Source organism: Podarcis vaucheri (genome assembly GCF_965113315.1).
Source record: "Podarcis vaucheri genome assembly, chromosome: 14".
NCBI lineage: Eukaryota > Metazoa > Chordata > Lepidosauria > Squamata > Lacertidae > Podarcis > Podarcis vaucheri.
This window is the reverse complement of record NC_138752.1, coordinates 55020860-55043535: the sequence shown is the minus strand read 5'-3', so window position 1 is coordinate 55043535 and position 22676 is coordinate 55020860. Positions and strand designations below refer to the sequence as shown.

At 54.2% G+C, this 22676-nt stretch overlaps 1 protein-coding gene across 4 annotated transcripts in view; it reads left to right on the top strand.

Annotated features, from left to right (window-relative positions):
- KATNIP (katanin interacting protein) overlaps positions 1 to 22453 on the top strand; it is a 32722-nt gene extending 10269 nt beyond the window's left edge. For 3 of the 4 annotated variants that reach the window (XM_082199608.1, XM_082199607.1, XM_082199606.1), the window contains exons 10-27: positions 2444 to 2553; positions 3261 to 3333; positions 3657 to 3869; positions 5481 to 5621; positions 8013 to 8841; positions 11061 to 11801; positions 12613 to 12821; positions 13161 to 13236; positions 13571 to 13748; positions 14689 to 14854; positions 15108 to 15265; positions 15367 to 15431; positions 15755 to 15865; positions 16463 to 16602; positions 17593 to 17694; positions 19306 to 19466; positions 20999 to 21087; positions 21569 to 22453. In XM_082199608.1, coding sequence (XP_082055734.1) covers positions 2444 to 2553; positions 3261 to 3333; positions 3657 to 3869; positions 5481 to 5621; positions 8013 to 8841; positions 11061 to 11801; positions 12613 to 12821; positions 13161 to 13236; positions 13571 to 13748; positions 14689 to 14854; positions 15108 to 15265; positions 15367 to 15431; positions 15755 to 15865; positions 16463 to 16602; positions 17593 to 17694; positions 19306 to 19466; positions 20999 to 21087; positions 21569 to 21627 — 3621 coding nt within the window. In that variant the 3' untranslated portion in view covers positions 21628 to 22453. The remainder of the gene's footprint in view (positions 1 to 2443; positions 2554 to 3260; positions 3334 to 3656; positions 3870 to 5480; positions 5622 to 8012; positions 8842 to 11060; positions 11802 to 12612; positions 12822 to 13160; positions 13237 to 13570; positions 13749 to 14688; positions 14855 to 15107; positions 15266 to 15366; positions 15432 to 15754; positions 15866 to 16462; positions 16603 to 17592; positions 17695 to 19305; positions 19467 to 20998; positions 21088 to 21568) is intronic. The other variant, XM_082199609.1, reaches the window with a different exon arrangement.
- Positions 22454 to 22676: the final 223 nt, after the last annotated feature.

The window sequence follows — 22676 nt, the reverse complement described above, 5'->3', positions numbered from 1 at the left end:
GTGACTTAGCAAAAGGAAGGGGTTGTTTGGAAAACGAGAGGGCAGTTCCTTGGGCTGTTTGACAGGAGAGGCAAAATATTTTATCAAAAGTGAAAGTTTGAACAGTCAAAAGTGGCTTCATCCACTGCATGGGAATAGGAGGATGCAGAGGTAAATTTAGGGCGATGCCCCTGGGCATGAAATGCATTTGCTTCTACCAGCAGATGTGCTAAAGTGGCAGTGATTTGGGACAGCAGCTGGGGAGAGAAGCCTCCTGCTTCCTTGCGCTGTCTCAGCCTGCCTGTTGCCAGCCACTGCCATGGAGTCACACTTGATTTCAAATGAGGAAACTCTCCCGAAACGAGGAGGCTGCTAAAAAGGCAGAGTCAAGAGGGACAAATCACTGGAATTGCTCAGGAGTTGTATAAAAGCTCAACTGGAGAGTGTAGTGCAGATCAGGAAAGGCAGCTCTAGGGCCAAGAGGACGCCAGCATGGTTAACAGGCAGAGGCAAAGAAGCCCTCAGAGACGGAAGTCTTGTCCAAATGAGAAGAACCAAAAGGAACACAAACTTTGCTCCCCCCCAAAAGTGCAAGCAGAGAGGGCGGGATCATAGAATCGTAGAATTGTAGAGTAGGAAAAGACCCCGAGGGTCTAACTCCCTGCAATGCGGGAATCTTAACTAAAGCATCCCTGACAAATGGCCACCCAACCTCTGCTTAGAAGCCTCCAAGGAAGGAGAGGCCACAACCTCCCAAGGGAGACTGTTCCACAGTCAAACAGCTCTTACTGTCAGAAAGTTTTTCTGATGTTTAGTCAGAATCTCCTTTCTTGCAACTTGAATCCATGGGTTTGAGTCCTACCCTCCAGAGCAGCAGAAAACAAGTTTGCTCCATATTACAGCCCTTGAGATATTTGAAGATTGCAATCATATCTCCTCTCAGCCTCCTCTTTTCCAGGCTAAACCTACACAGCTCCTTCAACTGTTCCTCATCAGGCTTGGTTTCCAGACCCTTGGTCATTTTAGTTGCCCTCCTCTGCACACCTTCCAGCTTGTCAACTTCCTTCTTAAATTATGGTGCCCAAAATTGGACACAGTATTCCAGGTGTGGTCTGACCAAGGCAGAATAGAGTGGGACTATGACTTCCCTTGATCTGGACACCAGCCTTCTACCGATGCAGCCTAGAATTGCATTAGCTTCTTTTGCTGCTGCATCACACTGTGGACTCATGTTAAGCTTTTGATCCACCAAGACCCCTAGATCCTTTTCACATGTACTGCTAGTAAGCCAGGTGTCCCCCATCTTTTATTTGTGCATCTGGTTCTTCCTGCCTAAGTGCAGAACCTTACCTTTGTCCCTATTGAAATTCATTTTGTTGGCTTGCGCCCAGTTCTCCAATCTGTTAAGGTCATTTTGAGTTCAGATTCTGTCTTCTGTGGCATTGTCTGTTGGGTGATATCTGCAAATTTGAGCTCATTCTTGGCTGCTTGTGTACACTCCTTGTTTGTGATTTCCCCTTTCTTCTTCCATTTCTTATACATTCCCTTCTTACCTCTCAACTCATCTGTAAAACGTGCCTCTCACTTTTCTTTGTTGCTGTGATTGTCTGCCTTTGTGCCTTCAGTATTTCATCTTTAAGAAACTCCCATCCATCTTGGACTCTCTTCTCTTTGAGTATTTCTTCTTCTATCTCTTTTTTTAAAAAAGGTTTTATTAAAGTTTTTTCATAATACAATAAGATAAAATAAACCAAATAAAAACAAAAATAGAGAAAGAGAAAAGGAAACAAAAAAAAATTGAAAAAAGACAGCAGAAAAAAGAAGAAAAATAAATGTCCAGGAAAATCTGGACGTATGGCAACCCTAGTGTAGAGACAACTGAACTCAAGATATAGGGCAGATCCCCTGGGGGTGGAGGAGGAACAACCTGGCAGCCAGGTGTCCTTTAACCAGCTGGAGTTCTCTACAGGGCCAGCCCCACCAGCAGGTGCAGTGAAGCAGTTGCCTGAGGTTGCAGTTGCTGGATGGCAGGGAGGGCGCTTGCCCTTCTATCCTTGAGCTAGTCTCTGCCCTCCAGTGTGGTGGAGAGTTGCTGTCCTGTTGCCATTGGTGAAGAAGGGTCCAGCGCCCATCCAGCTGGCCCCTGTCGGCTATCTTGGGAGGGAGGGCCACATTGCCCTTAACCTCAGGCAGCCCACAAGAGGGAGGAAGCGTGACATTTCGACTGCCAGGCTCCTGGGTGATCCGTACATGAAGGGAGTGTCCCCCTGAGCCCTATAAAGAGGAACAGCAGTGCACATGTGACTGCCAAGTGACTCCCTTACCTTTGGTTACCAAAGTGCCCTGCAAATGCATGGCCAGGTTGTCGTCCTAGATGCTTCAGCCTGAGCCTGTTCTGGAGCTCCCAGAGGGGGTGTTGGCAACCCCGTGCGACCTGTTGTGTTTGCGTTTCCCCCTCTCGCAGCTGCCGCCGCCTTTGCCACCTGCGTCTGCAACAAATGAGCCTCCTCAAAAGCTGCAGGAGGGAAGCGTCGTCTCCACGGCCATGGAGAGGATTGGGCACCTAGGAAACAGGTGGCTGTGTGGGTTTATTTTGAATCCTTTTTCAGGGGGAATTCTGAGCCAAGCGGGAGGAGGGGTCTGGTATGTGCAAGTAAGCACCCAGGTCCAAATGGATCCCCACGCCTTCCCCTGCCTCTGCTGGGTCCCCTTGTCTTCCTGTCCATGTTGAAGAAGCGCCGGCTCACGAGGTGATGGCATTGGTGCCATTGTGAGGGCCTCATCCAGGATGTGTAGACAGAGGTTGCGGTCCATTGTGGGGCCGATTCTCAGGTTGGAGGTGAGCAGCTGGGGCCATTGGCTCTCCTCCCCTGATGCCTGGCAAGAGAGGGGTGTCTGGGGACTGGGCTCAGCACACTGGCGATGCTTGCACATGGAAGTGTCCAGGCCCAGAATGCCTGCAAGTGGGGAACACGGTGTCATATCCGAGGGGGACACATTCCTAGCTGCTCCTAAACAAAAATTATCCTGGAACAGACCTTGAGTTTCAGGCCAGTTTGCTAACTCTTGAGAGCATGTCCAATCTTCGGCAAGGTAGCCCAGATCTTGCCCACCCTCAGCCGAGTCAGCAGAGCTGCACCTCATTCTCCAGGTGGTCCAGGTCTTTGCCTGAAGGGTCAGGCTGTGCAGCAACCAGGGCAATAGCCGAGTTGGGCCTTCAGTTGTCCGTCTCGGGACTTCCTCCAGAGTCTGACCTGTGACTGTTCTGCTCCCTATTTCAGGCAACAGAAGAAACTTCTGAAAGTGCTGCAAGAGATTGAGAGCCAGTCTTCCTGCCGCAGCTCACCAGTGCTGGTAGGGAAGGAGGCTTTTGTGAGTGGCAGAAGCCACAGCTGTGCCATCGAGTCATCCTCTTCCCCAGGCCCCATAGAAATCAGTAGTGGAAGTGAAATGACCCCAGGTGGGATGAAGGCCCCAGGAGCTCTAGGCAGACGGGCCGCGCCAGGGTTGGGATGGCAGGCTCAGTAACGGATCCCTCGGCATGGCTGCGCGATTTGCTCTGTGCGTGGCATAGGGCAGAGGAGCCATGTGGCGAGGCCCTTTCCCCTCGCCTTCCTGCTGCTCCCCTTGGGGCATCAGCGTCTGTAATGGCAGCCTCTCAGTTTTCACCCCCCTAGGGCCAGCTGGAATTGGAGAGGGAGGTCCGGGATGCCATCTACATCACTGTGGAGATCCTCTCCAACTGGGGCAACGCCACCAGGGTGGGCCTGACGGAAGTGGAATTCTTTGATCTGCACCACGCCAAAGTGTTTGTGTCTCCTCACGACGTGGACATCCGGCACGCCGACATGCCAGGAGAGCTGGGCTGCCTGGTCAACAGGAACTCCAAGGTAGGCTCTGCCTCCAGGATCCAGGGCTCACCTGTCTTTCCAGGGCGGTCCATTGCCCCTCTTCCATTTCAGCAAATGCCCTGTGGCGGGTTTCAAACAGCACCTGCCTCCAGGGGTCTCCTGGTTCAGTTCCTCAGGACAGAGAGTGTGTCATGCAGCGTAGCTCAGCCCCCTCCTCAGAAACACCAGACTTGTTCCGATCTCATGCGCAGCTTCCTTGCTTTTTCCCCCTGGGTGGACTGTGATCCACGCAGCGGTCATCTCCTTACGGGGTCTTCGCCGCAGGATCACATTCATCCAGTGCTTTACCAACTGTACTGGCTCCCGGTGGAGTACAGGGTCAGGTTTAAGGTGCTGGTTATAACCTTTAAAGCCCTATACAGCCTAGGACCCTTGTACATACGGGACTGCCTCATCTGGTATGTCCCACAGAGGACCTTACGGTCTTCAAATAAAAACGTCTTGGAGATCCTGGGCCACAGGGAGGTTAGGCTGGCCTCAACCAGAGCCAGGGCTTTTTCGGCCGTGGCCCCGATCTGGTGGAACGCTCTGTCACAAGAGACTAGGGCCCTGCGGGACTTGACATCTTTCCACAGGGCCTGCAAGACAGAGCTGTTCCACCAGGCCTGTGGCCAAGGCACAGTCTGACCCCCTCTCTCCTTCTGTAATCCTCGTAGAACTCTAACCCAATGGTTGCCATTAATTTGATTCTGAATTGATTTTAGAATGTATTTTAATTAATTGACTGTGTGATTTTATGTACACTGTGCTATTTTTACTTGTTAGCCGCTCTGAGCCCAGCTTTGGTCGGGGAGGGCGGGATACAAATAATTTATTATTATTATTATTATTATTATTATTATTATTATTATTATTATCATCATCATCATTAGCAGTAGCATTTGTTTCCCTCTGCTCAGCTTGTTGCAAGGAGTGGCTAGGATGAGTCTCCATAGGGGAGGCTGCGGCTGCTCTTGGGGGGGGGTTAGCTTTGAGGCCTGGCCGGGGGGGGGGCGAGTAGCACCAGCTTTGCTGCATTCCATGCCAGGGCCCTCTTACCCATGAAGGTCAAAGTGTGCAGGTGGGGGGAGCAGGATCAAAAGGAGCTGGCAGGCAAGGAGAAGCAAGTTGAAGAGGCCTCTGTTTGTTTGAGAAACAGGCAAGCGTCTTTCATCACTTGAAGCTTGGATATTTCTTTAAGGCTTTAAAAACATTTAAGTCTGTACTGTTCTGTGCCCGTCAACTCAGACTGCTTGAGAAAAGTTTGCTGTCCAGAAGGGAGGTGGCCAGAAATGCCTGTCGCTCTTGAAGGTCCCGCCTGCTAATCTGCAAGTCGGTGTCCTGTTGGGATCCTGGCAAGCTGCAAAGCTGATTTACTTTGATTAGAACAAGCCCCCTCCCCCCCCCGCAGGTTTGACCCAGGCAGCGGCTCTCTGGAGCTGCAGGGAGGCTGCCGCTGGCTCTCCCCAGGCAAGCCTGGCTTCCCCCAGGAGCAGGTGGGCATGCGGCTCTTGCCCTCCTCTGGCCTCCCCTTCTGCTCTCCAAGCTGCAGCAGCCGGGCTCCTTCCTTCCCAGCCATCTGCTGCGAGGGTTTGCTTCCGTGTCTCCTAGGTCAGCAAAGAGCGCTTCCCCTGGACGTGCCTCTTCCAGCCTCCAGTGCAGCTCTACTTCGTGGTCCGAAATCCCAGCTTGTCTGATGACTTTGGTCTGTCCCGGATCAGGATTTGGAATTACAGCACCCCTGTGCCTAGTGTAAGTGATGACTTTGGTCGTGGGCACCTCGGGGGTGCGGCATGTGCTGTTCTCAGCTGCTATTCCCTTAGCCTTGGAGAGAGGGGAGGGGAGGGGAGGAGGTGTTTTTGGCACTGCTTCCATTCTAAGCTGCAGAAATGCTTGGATGACGCCTTCAAAACAAGACTTGCCCTTGAGGCTGCATCGTGAGAATTTCCAAACAACCAAAAGAGCCTGCAGAGTTTTGGACAGTCCTCTTCCATTTTGAATTGGCTTTTGGGCATGATCAGAAAGAGAGAAGTTACTAGGATATCATGCAGTAAAAAAAAAAAACCCCTTGGGAGCTGCTGCTGTTGCTGCTGCTGCCACCAAGTGGGGCCTGCAACAGACAGTTGCAGTATGAAGTGCTCCTGGTCAGGGTTCTAGCCTGCCTGCCCTTCCTCCTCTCAGGACACTCCATTTCTTAGGCACATGGCTTTCCTTTCCCTCCCCCAATAGGCAGACAGGCTGAGTCCTCAATGCGCCACTTTTTCAGCCTTTTTGCCCCATTCAGTTTCTTCTCGTACTCAATATTTTTTCCCTAAACCTTGACGATCCAGCTGGTCTTTGGTTGTACACTAAGCCTCCGTTCGCAAGGCTGCTGGCAAATGTGGTGCACAGCCAAAGCCACCCCCCACAGCAGATGGCAACCGCTTCATGGTTCTGGAAATTTGCTGTGAGAATTGCTCAGAGAGCCTGCTGGGATGATTTGTTCAGAATGGCTCCAGGTACTGAGCGAAAGAGGATTTTCTATTCTGGATTATAGATGAGCTAAGCCTTATCCTCCATGACTCATTCTCATCTGTGCTGTCAGAGAGGCAGTACTCACATGGGAGCACAAATAGAAGGGAAATGGGGAAGCCGAGAGCAAAGAGGGAGGCCTCATACAGCTTTCAAAGCAGATCAGAAGCAACCCCCCTTTCACCTGAGAAATAGGTGGCAGGAGGGCAGTTTGCTTGCTGGTCTTCTTGGGGGTCAGGTGCTTGCCTGGTGTAATTCCGGGGGCTTGAGAACAGGTCCTTAAGTCCAGGCTCTGTTGGGAAGAAAAATTGTCCAAGCCAAAATGGAGCAATTGTGAGGGTTAGCCGGGATGGCTCACCTGTGGTCCTCCAGGTGTGCATGGACCCAACTCCCATCATTCTTGACCATTGGCTTCACTGGCTGGGAATGATGAGAGCTAAGACTCCAACAACATCTGAGCAGTCACAGGTTGGCCATCCCTGGTTTAAGGAAATGGAGAGAAGCACAGAAGCTTCAGAAAACCAGCCTCAAGGCATGAGTAGGTATTGGTCTTATCCCAGGGTAACACTAAACTGCATGCAGGGGATCTGTGGCCCTCCAGATGTTGTTGACCTGCAACCTCCATCACCCTTGATGGGCCTTTGCCCGTATAAATAAATCTGACCTTACCATCGTCCTCCTCTGTCGGCCACGCCAGCTGGGGCTGATGACATTTGAAATGCAGCAACATCAAGAGGGCATCGGGTGCCCCATCATCCCTGCACCGAATTGTGTTTTAGCATCACAAGAACAAGCGGCAGCAACTTTGTGCTCTCATTCTCCCTCTGCACTTCTGACGTGGCGCATGGAGGAGTTCAGAGCTTTTGCTTGCCTTTTACATTAACAGCCCTTTAGTGTGTTATCTGAACCCAGACACTGGGGCTGACTTTGATTTATTAAAGCAAACCAACTTCTATCCATAAGCTTTAGCTTAACCACAGTTTATGGCTTGGGCAACGCGCTAAACTGCAGCTAATCTAAAGTGGAAGAGGAACTCCCTCTTCCTTCCCCACAGCCCCACCTGGTGGTCGGTGGGAGCACATGACTCTGAGGCTGGCACAGGCTCGCTCTTGTGACACTAAACCAGGGGTCAGCAAACTTTTTCAGCAGGGGGCTGCTCCACTGTCCCTCAGACCTTGGGGGGGGGGCGGACTATGTTTGGGGGGTGGGGAATGAACAGATTCCTATGCCCCACAAATAACCCAGAGATGCATTTTAAATTAAAGGACACATTCTACTCATGTAAAAACATGCTGATTCCCGGACCGTCTGCGGGCCAGATTTAGAAGGCAATTGGGCTGGATCCGGCCCTGGGCCTTTGTTTGCCTACCCATGCACTAAACCATGGTTTAGTGTTATGCCTGAACACAACCAATTCCTCAATGCCTGCAGGTTTAATTGTGAGGAAGATACTGGCACCCCTTCACATGTGTCAGAGCTGAAGTGCTTCGCATATGTTTTCAGCTTGCTCCTGACTGTCTCTCTTCACATCTTATGAATTGGGCTCCTTTGGGAAGGCATGAAATGAAAACCACTGACTTTTGCTTGGCTCCCAGACCCAGGTCTTCCTTTTGTTTTTCTGTGTGTTTTCAGGATCTTGACATTGGAGCAAGAAACATCATTGTCTATGTGGATGGAAACCTTGTATTTGCTGGTGAACTTCAAAAGGGCTGTGGAAACGAGGGCGCCGATGGCAGCAGCTGCACCACCATTGAGCTCCCAGAAAGTTGCTCGGTTCCTGGGAAGGGGAGGGAAGGAAGGGGCTGGGGTGCGGCAGACTGGAGCCACGAGCCAGGCAGGGGGCCGTTGAATCTGACGCCTCCCTTGGGGGGAAATTGCTCCGAGGAAAAGGACAGCTCTCTTGGCCTGGTTAAGTTGAAGCAAGATCTCCAAGAAGCACCTGGCTCACTTTCCAGGGGAAATGTCCCTAGCCCCCTCTCGCCAGAGACCATGGAGCCCGCTCATTCCGACGACGATCTTTCTCTGAGTGAACAAATGGAAAAGCTCTCTGGAAGGAAACTGTCTCAGCTGCCTGGCGTAGAACCGCCCTGCATCCTGCCCGCTTCCGAGGCCAAAGAAAAGAGCCGGGTCTGCTCACCTAAGCAAAACCCATTCCCCTGGCTTGAATCACAGCGAGCCCAGCTGCCTGCCGAGACCATCGGGAGGGGCTGCCTAGGAACAAGCAACAGGAGCCCCCACCCCTGCCCAGATGATCTAGAGAGACCCCGCCTTGAGTCTGCGGAGGGGAAGCTGCTGGCAGGCGCCAGGAAAGAGTCGGCCACCGGCTTGGACTTCCTGAGTCCCCTGCCCAGCAAGTGCAACTATGCGGCCGACCTGCTGCTTCCTGGGCGAAGCCTGGGAGGCCACGGAAGGGAAGAGTTTGGCCATGCCATCTTCAAGGAGGAAGCGCCTCCGGACACAGGTAAGAACTGATCCCCAGCCAGCTTCCCTTAGGTGTCCAGTCGGGTCATCTGCTTTTCTGGGGGCCCTTCTTAGACAGCGAGCACTTGCCTGCTGGCCACAAAGGGGAAGTGTGGGGTGGTGCCCCCATCCACAACTTCTTCCTTGGGCACAGCTGAGCCGCACAGTCTCCTTGGCGAGCTCTTGAAGGAGAAGCTGTTTATAATCGCACAGCGAGCAGTGGAGGTGGAAGTGGCAGTTGTGGGAAGTGACTCCCTTGGCAGCTGAAGGAAACCCCCCTCCCCTCGCAGTTTCCCCACCCTTCAGCTGCACTCGCTAACTGCTGCGCCTAGAGAGCCCGCACATTGTCTTCCTGGTGGAGTTGGGAACTATTCAGACCCTTTCAGCTTGGCAGCTGCGGTGGATGGAGAAGTTGCCGCAGGAGTGCTGCTTCTCGGAGGTGCTCTGCCAGGCATGGAATGCCGCCATGGATCCCGGGGCTGGGGGTGGATGGGCCTCCCTCCCTCCCTCCCTCCCTCCCTCGCCTGGGGGGTTCTGGGCTCTGGCTGGCCATGCTGTGATGCTCTTGCTCCCCCCCCCTCAAAGCTTGAAGCTCTGTCTCCTCTTGCAGTCTGGTTCCCAGTGGGCAGCCCCACCTGGCTGTTCTGGGCTGCCCTTAGGGGGGTCTCATTGGGAGCTGGCGCCTTTGTTGCTAGACTAAATAGCACTTCTTTGAGGGGGGGCAAGGGGGCGGTAGAAAGATGCTCAGCCACTAAAGCCGCAGTATCTACTGTACACGTTTACTTGGGAGTAAGTTCTACTGAGCATGGAGGGGGGACTTGCCTCTGAGAAAACATATACGCAGTTGTTCATTGCTAGAGCTCTGGAGCCGCGCAGAAGAAAAGAGTTCAGGGGCAGAGAGAGCTTCGTCTCTTCACTGCCTGTGTTTTTTCAGGGCCAGGTTGGTTTCCCCAGGCCAGGTGCTCAAGCTGCCTGCCTTCTTCAGGAGTTCGTCTCCTGCCACGGGCTGTCCTTTCGTCTTCTAAGAAGCAGCCCTTTCTATATCCTGCTTGGGGCTGTGCTGGGGAGCTGGCAGGTTGGGGCTCAGCTCTGAGTCACATGGAGCTGTAGCATTTCTCAGGAGGGAGCAGCAGTCTGTGAAGTACGTAAGAGCAATTTGTAACTGGAGGTCTTAAACCCGCCCCCAACGCTTCATTTTCTCTGCTTCAATCCTAATTGTTTTGTTCAGGGATGTATTTTATCTGAAACAGATCTTTTAATGAGATTCTGTTCTCTTGTAAGGAATTGAGACCCACAGGTCCTGGGCACATCCCGTCAGCAGATGTGGGGATGTGGCCATACGAGAACAAATTGACGTCTCTGCCTGGCTTGTATCAGTGGCATGTAAAGCTTACATTATTGGATTTCCTGCCTTTTTGCTACATCTCTTAAAACCTCCTTTCACAACAAAGCCGTGTGCCAACTGTGTCATGCGTCAGGGACATCTTGGCTTGAGCCGAGTCACGCGCCGACTCTTCTTCCCAGGGATGGTGGGGGTCCAGCGCTCAGAAATGTGGTAAAAAGGGACACCTCTGAGCATCCCCTAAGCTGGGATAGAGAGCCTGCAGCCCTCCAGGTGTGACTGGAGCCCAGCTCCCAGCAGCCGGCATGCAGAGTGGTCAGGGAGGGATTGTCGCTGGTGAAAGAGCACATGCATCATGTGCAGAAACACTCCAGCAGCACCTTGAGGCCAGAATGGGAGAAGACGCCCACCTGACATTCTGCAGAGCCCCAGCCAGTTCTCAGCTGGATGGGCCTGGCTCAGCGTAAGGCCGGTTCCTGCCTTCCAGCTCCATCTAGAGGACGAGAGGTTCCCCTGATTTAAACTGTACAGCTTACATGCCATGAAGCTCAAGCTTGAGAACCGTTACTCCATTTTGATATCTGGTTTCCAAACACTTTGGAGAGTCTTAGTTGTAGGAGTCCAGCTCAGTCTGGCTCAGAGCCACCCTCCTTTGGGGTCTCCCTCATCTAAGGGTGTGTGAGCTCCCTTGGTCCACAGAGGAAGATCTTTCCACGGCCTCTTCTTAGCAGAGCAGCAGGGCTGTGCTGCTAGACCCTCCTGCCCGGGTTGAGCTGGGCTTGCAGCCTTTGGGGGCCAGAGCACCCCCCTCGCGGCCTCTGCAGGAGGGTTCAGCCAAGCAGGCACCAGAGGCGCTCTCTCTTTCTCCCTCCTTCCAGGTGAGGCTCTGCTGGCGAAGGGCAACGCCACACGGCCTTCCCGGGCAAAGTGGGGCAGTTCCCAGGAGCAAGTTCTGCAGGAGTCCTGGAACTCTCTGCTGAAGTTCAACCACTTGCACCATGGCCGAATCTCCAACATGGACTTCCAAGGGGACATTTTTGATGAGTTTCTCCACCAGCAGAAGATCAGCCGGCAAGGAGACCAGAAGCTGCGGTCGAAGGAGAGCGGGCAGGGGCTGCCCAGGCGCCAGGAAGGGGAGGGCTGGTTGGACCTGGAGGACGGGGGCGACTTCCAAATCCCAGTCCTGCCTTTTGGGCAGCGCTTGAGAATCGACATCCGCTCCACCTGGGGGGACAGGCACTACGTGGGCCTTAACGGGCTGGAGCTCTTCAGCTCCAAAGGGGAGCCCATCCAGATTGCCAAAATCACAGCCAACCCCCCCGATATCAACATCTTGCCCTCCTACGGCCAAGATCCGCGAGTGGCCAGCAATTTGCTGGACGGGGTGAACCGGACTCAGGACGACATGCACCTCTGGCTGGCTCCCTTCACCCCTGGGAAATCCCACTGCATCTTCCTGGACTTTGCCAAGGCGTGCGAGGTGGCCATGATCCGCATCTGGAATTACAACAAGTCCCGCATCCACTCCTTCCGGGGCGCAAAGGACGTCACCATGCTGCTGGACGAGCAGTGCATCTTCCGAGGGGAGATTGCCAAGGCTTCTGGGACCCTGGCTGGAGGTGCGGGGGGGGAGGAGGAGGCTTTTAAGTTTCTGCTTCTAATTATGCCTTGCAGAGGAAGCAAGAGGAGCCGGCTCCCAGTCCTGCTCAGCCGCCCAGCCCCCCCTTCCCTCAGCTGTTACTCGTCTTGGGCCAGGAAGTGCTTAGTTCTGGGAAGAGATGCGCTGGGAGCAGAGGGGGCCAGGGGAAGGGAAGGTCAGGCTGCCTGCCCTTCTCCCGAAGGCAGGGCTTGGCCTTAGCTGCAAGGCAAAAGAGAGATGGGGGGGAAGGCCAGAGTTTCCCCTGCCCCACCCCCCTTCTTGAAACTGATTCATTTTGGTTTGATTTTAACTTTCTTTTGTGCTTTTATCCTGAATTATATGTTGTGAGATCTTTGGATGAAGGGGCGGTATATAAATCTAATAAATAATAGTAATAGCTTGAAAGCAGGCTGTTCATGCCTGTGCCTGCAGCCCTTCTGGAGAGGTGCCCCAGCAAGATCTCACCTCTCATATCCTTTCGTCCCTTTGCTTTTGTTTCTTGCTGATGGCTTCAGCAGCCCCAAGCCCATCACCAACCTCAGAAGCAGTGCTTCTCCTCAGGGGGTGCCCCAGGGAGCGCAGTCCGGGCACAGGACCCAGTATGAAGCGCCACCACAGCCTCTCCTGGGCTGCCTTCCTGGTCTGGATGTTGTGGGGCTGGAGGGGCGGGGAGCAGTGTCTGTGACCTTCCTCTTGGCTTGCAGAAGAGGGAGGAGGAGGAGGGGGGCGGTTTTAGCGCTTGGGCTGCTGACTTGAGTTGTGTCGTCACCATAGAGTTGACAATGTTTCAGCTCCAGAGCAGTTTGGAGACACCATCCTGTTCACCACGGACGACGACATCCTGGAGGCCATCTTCTGTTACGACGAGTCCTACGATGAGGAGGCAGAAGGCGCCTGCAGCCTGAGGTATGAGGAAGAGCTGAAGAGACCGAGAACTGCGGATGGGGAGGGGGACGAGAGACCCTTCACGCAGGCGGGCTCACGGACGGAAGACAGACAGGTAAAGTTGCCTGTCGTGAAAGGGCTGGCTGGGGGAAAGGTGGTGTAGAGGCTCGGTCTAGAAGATAAAATTCAGGCGATAGACTGAATGCATCAGAAACTGATCTCTAACCCAAGCAGGGAACTTTGGCTGGGAAGGAACTTTCTGCTATGGTTCTTGGCACCCCTCATGGGGAGGGGGCTGGAAAAACTGGCCTCCTGTGCTGCAGAGAAAGAGGGGACATGGGCCAGGATGTGGTGGGTCTGTGCCCTGCAAGTTCCTCCCCAAAGAGCTCTCGCCATTTGCTTCTGTTGAACACTAGAGAACAATAAACGTTGCTGTCACCTGTTTCCGTTTTAGGGCTGGATGCAGACGGCTGTGCCAGATTCTGTCCCTGAGATGGTGACCAAGGAACCAGGTGTCTATACTGGGAAGTGTAAGTCTGACTCTACACACACGGCTCCTGCTACCTTCTCTCAACGCTTCCACCGTGTTTCCTGCCATGCTCCGCAGAGCGGTGCCCCCTTGCCCCCAGCCTCGCCTCTGGCTTCTCCCCCTCCTCGCTCTGGGGGGGATTTTAGTGCCCTCTGTCTTCAGCTTTCCTTCTTCCAGGAGGCACCTCAGGCAGACCATCGATGCCTCTGCACCCTTTATTTAGGGCTGTGCATATGTGGCCTTGACAGTTGCTGTAGCTGCAGCAGCTCCAACTCTGGGCCTCTTCTTTACAGACCTTTCTCCTGGTGCCTCACTGCCTCTCTGCCTTTGTTTAGGCCTTCTGCTGAATTTCACCGCTTCTTGGGGAGACGCTCACTACCTTGGACTGACAGGGCTGGAAGTGGTAGGAAAGGAGGGCCAAGCCATCCCCCTTTCTCTGGATCAGCTCTCTGCCTCTCCACAGGACCTGAACGAACTTGCAGAGTACACAGATGACTGCAGGACCTTAGATAAGTGAGTATCTCTGCAGGCTGCCAGGGCAGGAGAGAAAACGGGTGTGTGTGTCGCTGTCTCTTCCTCTGTGAGGTGCTTCTGGGAGGGGCTCCTGGGGTCCAAGAGAAGTGTCATGGACACATGGCTTTCCCTAAGGAGGCTTCTCTGGCAAGGCTGGAGGCGGGGAGCATGCTGCAGAAGACGGCACTGTGCCTTGGGCACATTTATTTTAAACATTCCTGCCCTGGCCCATCTAATTGTCACACAAATGGTTGAGGCTGAGCAACAGAACTGGTGGGTCTTGAGACTGGGGCAGGGCCTGCAAAGTGTAACCATGGAAAGGACTCCCCAAGTAAATTCTGGGTTGATGGTGAGGGGCTGGTTCTGATCTTTGTGCGGTAAGGAAGGCCTTTTTGTGGCGGCGGCTGGACACTTGTGGTCTTCCTGGAGACAGGAGAGATGCCGTGGGCCTCCTCCGTGGCCCAGGAATAGCAAACACTCTTTTCAAAGGCCGAAAAGCTCAGCCAACTCTTGCGAGTTTGCAAATTGGGAAAAACAAACCACCACAGGGAGGAGGGGGTGTGGTGTGTTTTCAGTTGTAATTATAGCATGCTTAGGAGGAGCCAGCAGATGGCAAGTGAAGCTGGCCAAATTGAAATTGAAATTTGGGCAAAAATCAGACTCGAGAGATTTGCCAAAAATAAGAACCCTCTGGAGCGAGCTTCTCTCTGCCATCGCCATTTTGGGTTCCTCCCCCCCCCCCCTTAACATTTTTATGCAGAGCAGTCCTCTGTCTTCCTCGTAAATGAAGTAAGAAAAGTGATGACTTCTTCTTATATTATTAGGATTAGTATTATTTGTACCCTGCCCATCTAACTGGGTTGTCCCAGCCACTCTCAGCGACTTGACACTTGCTCAAAATATTGTACCTCTTTCTCTCAACTTTCCCCCCTTCTCCCAGATTAATTGATGGGATTAACATTACTATGGAAGACGGGCACATGTGGCTCATTCCGTTCAGTCCCGGAGAAGCTCACGTGGTCACCATCCATTTCACGCGGGCAGAGAGCGTCGCTGGGCTTCGCATCTGGAACTATAATAAATCTCCCGAGGACACCTACAGAGGGGTGAGCGGAAGTCCTGGGCAAGCTCCCAGAATGCACCACGCTTCCCCTGGATGTGGCCTCATGCAGCAGAAGGAGGTGCTCTGTGGGCCAGCGGTCATCCTGGGCACCTTGAGAGCATCCTGTGGGCAAAGGGGGGGCCTTCCCACCCCCCTCCTCGCACTCCTTGCCCTGGCCAGGCAGCCTCCTCCGCAGGAGCCAAGAAGGCCAGGGCCCCTGGCTCCTGACGGCTTTCCCTGCTTTTTCTTTTCCGCAGGCAAAGGTGGTCCACGTCTCCCTGGACGGCTGCTGCATCTCCCCTCCTGGAGGCTTCCTCATTCGCAAAGGACCCGGCAACTGCCACTTTGACTTTGCTCAAGAAATCCTCTTTGTGGACTACCTGAAGGGTCCCCCGGTCATGCCAGCCTGCGAACGGTGAGAGAGGGGTGCCCTCTGGGGCTCTGCGCCTACTGGCCTGTGCATTTAGGAAGTCTGGTGCCCTCCGGCCCCTGACTTACATGCTTATCTTTGGGCAGAACGGAAGCGGTGAAGGCAGAACAAGCCAGCATGGACTACGAGGCTCCCCTGATGCCCTGCGGCTGTATCCTTCTCTGTCCGGCCTGCGTGGCCCCAGGCCCTGCCTGGCCCTCTGCCTCCAGGCCCTGTGAACTGGTTTGACTGGTGTGGGAGGGGGAGGAGGACCCTGGCACGGCATAAACGGCCTTGGGATTTCTTTTGAAACGAAAGCAGGAGTGTTTGCATTCCTTTAATCATCATCACCATCTGTACTGTTTTGTGGTGTATCGTTTTGTATTTTGCCGTTGGAACTATGTTCTGTGTTTTCTTTGTCCCCTGCTGTGGGAGGCCAAGGCCCAAGAGATGGGATGCAAACATTTACAACATTTCCTCAACGTCCTCCGTCAGTCATTTTCCAGTTCCAGCTTCTTACAAGTTGGGGTGATCCGTATTACATCGGTTTGAATGGGCTGGAGCTGTATAATGAACGCGGAGAGAAGATTTTCCTCAGTGAGAACAGTATCCTTTTCAAGGAACAGCTGGAATCTGGCAAAAGCTGCACTCTAGAGGAGTCCCCACAAATGAAACACCTTCTGGGGGGGGGGGATGGAGGCGGGAATTCAGCTGGAATTAGAGGCATGAGGAGCTGAGCATGTGCAAATGGGAGTTTTGTGCAAGCAGCTCTCCCCCTACTCCCCTGCCAGATCTGCCCCACTTCTTCAACTCAGGACCAGAACGGGGCCTCCACCAATATTGGCCAGAGGTTGAAGGTGGGCGGGGGGGGGCAAGTTGAGGGTGGGGGGGGGCAAGTTTCTCAAATGACCAGTGATGGCCCTCTGGGCAGGATTTGGCTGACCTCCTTCTGGGTGGCAACAGCTGGCAGTCCCCATTTTGGCCACTAGCTTTTTGCCACGTTTGCTCCCTTGTGGAAAGAAGCTTTCCTGAGGTAGCAGCCTGGCATTAAATCTCCCTTGCACTGGGGGGGGGGGGGCTCTCATCCAAGGGAGCAAGGTTAAGACCTGGTGGGCAGCCTGTGCCTTTTCCTGGGGAGGCCGGCTTGTAACACGTTTGCGCAGCAGACAGCTCGGACGTTGTGCTTGACAAAGCTCCCTTCAGACATTGCGGCTTTCCCAGACAGCGTCAACATATTGGAAGGCGTCTGTGGAGACGTCCGAACGCCAGACAAGCTCATCGATGGCGTGAACGACACGACCGACGGGAGGCACACGTGGCTTGCGCCCATTCTCCCCGGCTTGGTAGGCCTCCTTTGCATATTCTGCCTGGGCTCCTTTCGCATCAGTGCCATGTGATGCCTCGTGCAGCCGGACACATACCTGTGCAAGTCCTTTCTAAAGTAATCAGCAGCCGTCTTCATAGCTCTAGGCATGTCAAAGCCCTGGAGTGGGAGCTCAGCCTCAGGCTGTCCCCTGCATCCTGAGTTTAGCAGCAAAGGATCTCTGTCGCTGCCTGCAAAGCAGATTCGCCAGAAGTCAGAATAGGGGATCAGCCTCCCCACCTGTGCCAAGAAGCAGGCAGGGGGGCCAGGAAAGAGCCTGCAGAGAGAGACCCGCTAAAGGACCCCACCCTCCGAAGAGGAAGAGCCAGCCAGGGAGTTGCTGTTGTGATTAGGGCTGGGCGATTTCTAGTTTTCAACATTGTGAAAACCAGCTAAACATTGTGATTATACTGATATATCACAGAATGTCTGAAAAATAAGGAGGGAGCTATGTAGAGGCCTTGGCTGTCTTCACAGTTTTCCCTGCATTGTGGTTTTTGGCGGCACCTGCTCTTGGGATTCGCTGCCCCCGGAAGGAGAAGGCAAGAGTAAAGTTAACAGGGGCTGCAGGACTCCAGAGAAGCCTGGGCTGGCTTCACAGTTTCCCCTACATGGTGATTTTTGCATAGGACACACACACATGCCAAGATTCACAATATATTGCCAGGTAAAAAATTATGAAACCGATATCATGATATGGACTTAAAACCAGTTTTGGATGATCTGTTGCCCAGCCCTAGTTGGGATGGAGCCGCGAGCCTTGGGCTTGGCAACTCTTTCTGTCTCTCCTAACAGGATGCTAAGAAGAGGTTATGCAGGCATCTCACAACGCCTTTTGTTCTTTACAAATTATCCGGGATTTGGTTTCCAGGATGAGCAATAAATATATTGGCTCTGTGTCTTTCTCCATGTTGGTTACATGAATTCTGTCTAATTTGCGCCTCTGTGTTGTTGCTTCCTATGGCGGCAGGTGAATCGCGTCTATGTCATCTTTGACTCGCCTACGACAGTCTCCATGATTAAGCTGTGGAATTATACAAAAACTCCCCAGAGAGGAGTCAAAGAATTTGGAGTAAGTGATGGCGCCCCAGAGCAGCTTATGAACCCTCTTCTCGTCTCTTTGAGGGCCTTGTGTCCCATCACCACCATGTATTTATGGGACCGCCTCTCCTGGTCTGCCCCGCAGAGGACCTTGAGGTCCATGAATAACCATAGTTTAGAGGTCCTGGGCCCTAAGAAAGTCAGACTATCCTCCACCAGGGCCAGGGCCTTCTCAGTGATGGCTCCGACCTGGTGGAATGCTTTGTCCTATGAGACTAGGACCCTGCAGGATTGAACTTCCTTCCGCAGGGCCTGTAAGACAGAGCTATTCCGCCTGGCCTTTAATTTGAATTCAGCCTGATCTTTTATTTCCCTTCCCTTCTCTTCCCTCCCCCTCCCCTTTTATGAAGACCCCACAGCTAATTCTCCCCTGGTCTCCTCGCTGGCCCAAGTAGGACTAATTCAGCCAGCTAGCCCTGGGGATTATCTAATGCTTATTGGATGGATTTCCCCCAAACTGATTTTTGAACTTTGAATTTTATTGTTTTTCATGATTTTATACTGTATTTTATGCTGCTTCTATATTGTATTACAATTAAGTGTTTTAGATTTGTTCTTAGCTGCCCTGAGCCCGGTTTTCTGAACCGGGAAGGGCGGGGTGTGAATAAAAATTTATTATTTATTATGTCCCCCAACTGGTTCCAACTGCCCCTCTCCGGCCAGGCTTGGCATTTCTGGGCAGAAGGGTCTCCCATGGCAGAACCGCCTTGCAGAATGAGCCTTAGAACCTTCTAAAGCTGCTTCTGTTTTTACTCTGTTTTCATTTATCTTATGAGATTATGGCTTGTCGTTTGTTAACAAGTTGTTGGATGGATGGGACATAATTAATGTGTTTATTTTTGGGGAGGGGAAGCTCTCCTCCTGTGAGCTGGTGGAGCTGTCCTTCTGCAGAGATTCAGACTTTTGGTCTTGCCGCTCACGGACTGCTGCAGCCCACCCCCAACTTGGTGCCCTCCCACAGTTCATAGACTCATAGATTTGCAGGGTTGGGAGGGAGCCTGAGGGTCACCTAGCCCCACCCCCTGCAATGCAGGCATCACACCTCAAGCCCTCATGACAGGGGCTTCTTAAGAGCAGCCGAGGAAGGAGAGTCCTGGACTGCAGCTCCCTTTCCCCCTTGCTGGTTGGGAAGATGGGAGTTGAAGCCCCACAGCTTTGGGAGAATTTAGCAAGTGGAGGAAGCCTGGTCCTGGTCTCCTGTGCTTCACCGCAGCTCTTCAGGACCCTCAGGCAGGTGAGGGTCTCTCTCCTCACCAGAGAGGCTGTCAGGGACTGAACTCGGCCTTCTCTGAGACTAGGATTACTTGGACACTGCCCTGTAAGAGGCAGCAGAGACCATGAGAGTGCAGCGTGGAGCTGGCTTGGAGGCTCAGCCTGTTGCTGGCTGGCAGGCAGGCCAGGCCTTGGGGCTGGGTGCTCAGCTACCTGCTCATCTCCCTGCCCTGGAAGCCCCTCCTTCAGGCCACCTGGGACCTTGACCCTCAGGTGGTGATGTGGGGGAAGATTAGGGAACTCTTCAGTCTTTCCCACTTGTCAGACTGGGCTCTTTCCTTCTTCTCCTGCTCCTCCTCTTTCTGCCCAGCTCCTTGTTGATGACCTGCTTGTCTATAACGGGATTCTGGACATGGTGAGCCACCTGGTCCACGGCATCCTCCCAACCTGCGACCCCGTCGTCCCCCATCACACCGTTCTCTTCACGGACAACGAGAAGATCTGTCGCCAGGAGAAGAACTCCATCATCAGGTAAGCCAGCCTGCCTGCGTAGCACCTGGCATGGAAAGCTCTTGGCCAGCTTTGTGCCCAAGTCAGGCACCTTCACTTGGGCACCTTGAAACAGCTCCCCTTTGGGTCTGAGGGCACCTTCCTCGGGGGCAGCAGCAGCCCCATCTCTCTTCACAGGTCCCACACATGGACCCCTGAGAAAGGACCCGTCTCTCCATCTTTGAGCAACAGCTGTCATCGCCTTTGTTTTCAACTAGTTCCACACCCCAAAGGCTTGTTCTTTCCTCCAGTGAAAGAATCTGCAATCAGTAGCTTCTTGCCTGTAAAAGAGTTGGCTCTTTGTGTCCGGGGAACTGTCCCGTCCCCCCTGCCGCCTTTGCCACCCTCTGGTTAATTCACTGTTCTGATCCACTTCCTTCCTGCCTGTGGCCAGCCTAAAAGCTCAGCAGGGCTGCAGTCGAGGGATTTCTCTCTGGGCGGATATAATAAGAAAGCAAAACCCTCTGACATAAAGGCCAGATGAAAGCAAACAACAAGGAATAATCTAATTTGACAAGCATGTTCTGGAGAGGGTTTCTCCCTGAGCATCTCTGGGGCCAGATAATCCTCTGATGCAGGAGCGGAAAGGCTGTCGAAAGCCATGGCCAGCGGCAGCAAGAGGGAGGGGACGGGGCCCCAAAGCCATCTGTCTCTGGAAGCAGGCTTGTACCCGACCACAGCGGCGCCGCTTCCACCAGCCCCAAATCAGGCTCCGGTTCCTCGTTCAGAATTACCCAAGGCCGGTGTCTGTGCACGTGTGGAGGCACAAGAGGAGAAGGGGGGGCTGCTGGCAAACAGAGGGGCAGCTCTGCATGTGATCTCTGGGGTAGGGCAGGGGGCACCTGGGGGGCTAAGAGCAAAGCCCGCACATCATCCCTCCCAGAACTGGCTGGGGGGTGGGAAAGAGAGGTCTTGCCTTCTCTTGCTTGCACCTTCCACTCTTTCCCTTTCTCCACCCCCACCAGCTTTGCGCTTCCTGGGATGATCGGGGTGGGGTGGGGTAGGGAGGGCAGCGAAGGGCCTCTCTTCTTCTCTGGCCAACAGCAGCAAAAGAGAGATCAGGAAGCTCCCCACATACTTCTAAGAACAGGGGCCAAATGAGGCGTGTGCTCGCTTTATCTTTACTACATAGCAAGTTGCTGGGGTCTCTCTCTCTCTCCCACTCTGGTTTCTTCTGCAGCTACCCTTTAGTAAAGAAGAAGGCCCGCCCCCTGATCCACGGCTGAAAGGTGGCCAACGGGCAGATTCACTACACCTGCCCCCCACTCAGCTGCTGGACTTCTAGGGGAGCCCCTTGAACTTCAGAACAAGAGCCTGCTAGATCAGGCGGGGGGGGGGACACACAGCTAGTCCAGCACCCCATTCTGTCTCCCCGTGCCAACTAGAAGCCCACCAGCACAAGAGCAGCTCTCCCCTCCTGCGGCTTCTGGGAGCTGAGCTTCAGAAGCCTGGCTCCTCAGGGCCGTTGCAAGCCCTCTCCTCTCCTTCTCCTCCTTTTTCTCTTGGTCTGACAGCAATTACATAGAAGACCAGGACGTGCGGATGATGAATGAAAACCAGATCATTTCCTATTCGAAGAAGAAGCAGGTGCCTGCAGACCCAGGTGGGCTCCTCCTCTGGGATTCCTCGGACGAGGGAGGGCAACTCTGGGGGGTCTTTCCAGGGGCCAGAGGCCACGCTCTCCAGGCGCTCCCCTGGCCTCGGCTGCCCTCCCTTCGTGGTGGGTGGGAGCTGCTCTGCTGTGGCTGCTCATCCCTTTTAGGGCAGGGCTGAGATTGCTGCTCCCCTTGACCGGATCCCTGCGCAGGGAGAGGGCCCTCTGCCGGCTCTCAGCCCAGATCTCTGAGGAAAGGCAGCTGCTGCTTCTTGATGGGAGGGCTCTTAAGCCCCCCCCCCCCCCCGCAGCACCAGCAGCACCTGGGCCCCAACCAAGGGCTGTTTCTGCAGAAAAAAGGTTGCTGGCTGGCTGGCCCCCTCTGGTCCAGATTGGCCGGCCTTTGGGGCTGAGGCCCTGGACGTCTCCCTGCCGGCAGAGGCAGCGTCAGCATCTGAAAGCCCCCTCTCTCCCCTTCTCCCTCTCCCAGCACTTCGCCCTAAAACCTGCATCCAGGACAAAGGATTGCTGCGGAGGATGAGGCAGTGACGCGAGGAAGACACGGAGCTGGCCTTGGGCTACTCCCCCCACCGCCCCACAGAGAGGGGGCACCGCCTCGCCACCTCAGGGCCAGGCCCGAAACCCCCAGGACTGCTTTTCCCAGCTGCAGCTGCATTCACTCTCTTCCCTGAAGCCCCTGTATGCTTCAGCCAGGAGAGGCTTTGGCAGGGCGACTGCTGCAGAGAGAGGTCTGGCCAAGGCTCCCGGTGGCCCCCAGGCAGAGGAGCTGCCACAGGCCCCAATTCAGGTGCGGAGGGGGGGGAGTGAATGGCCAATGTGAAGAGGTGCAGTTAGGAAGAGGGGGCAGCTGGCAGCCAAGGGGACCCCTCTCCCCCCACCCAGATCCTCTGCGCTGCTTCTGACACTTGCAGTCCATCCTGCCCTGTGCTGAGTGTGCCACAGGTAGGACACAAGGGGGCAAAGTGGTCAGAGCAATGCCTTCTGCCCCCCACTCCCAGGCTCCCCAAGCTCTCTGGAAAAGGAGATGGGGGCCACAGCCCCCCAAATAGGGCCCGGAAGGAGAGAGCGCCAGTCCATAGCGGCAAGAAGCTCAAGAGGTCAAGAAGCTGCTATGCAGGCCCCCCCCCCGTTTCTAACGCAGGGCTGGCCAGGAGCTGCAGCCACCTTGGCCCCTCCCCAGCCAGATGGGAGGGGGGTGGGTGTCCCTGGAGCTGAAGGGGGCTCTCTGGCACAATTCACCATGTCCACAGATCAGGTTGCCTCCATCTGTTCCTCTTTGGGGCCACGGATCCTCTCCCCTCCCCTCGCTCCCCTTCTTGCGATGCTGTTTTGTTAATACATGGTTGCCTTATGAGCCTGGCTTTCTGGTGGAGTCTGTGGGGTTGTTTTTAGCGAGCTGGGCGGTGGGCTTGGATGGTCAAAGGGGGCAGAGGTGCGGGGCTGGCTCTGTCCACTCACACAGCAACAAACACAAGCCGCTCCCCCTCCTGTGCTGTGAGGACAGGTCCTGGGGGGGTGTTATGGGGTGGGGAGAGACTGGGGGGGGAGCTGGAAAGCAAAGATAACTGGGCAGCCTC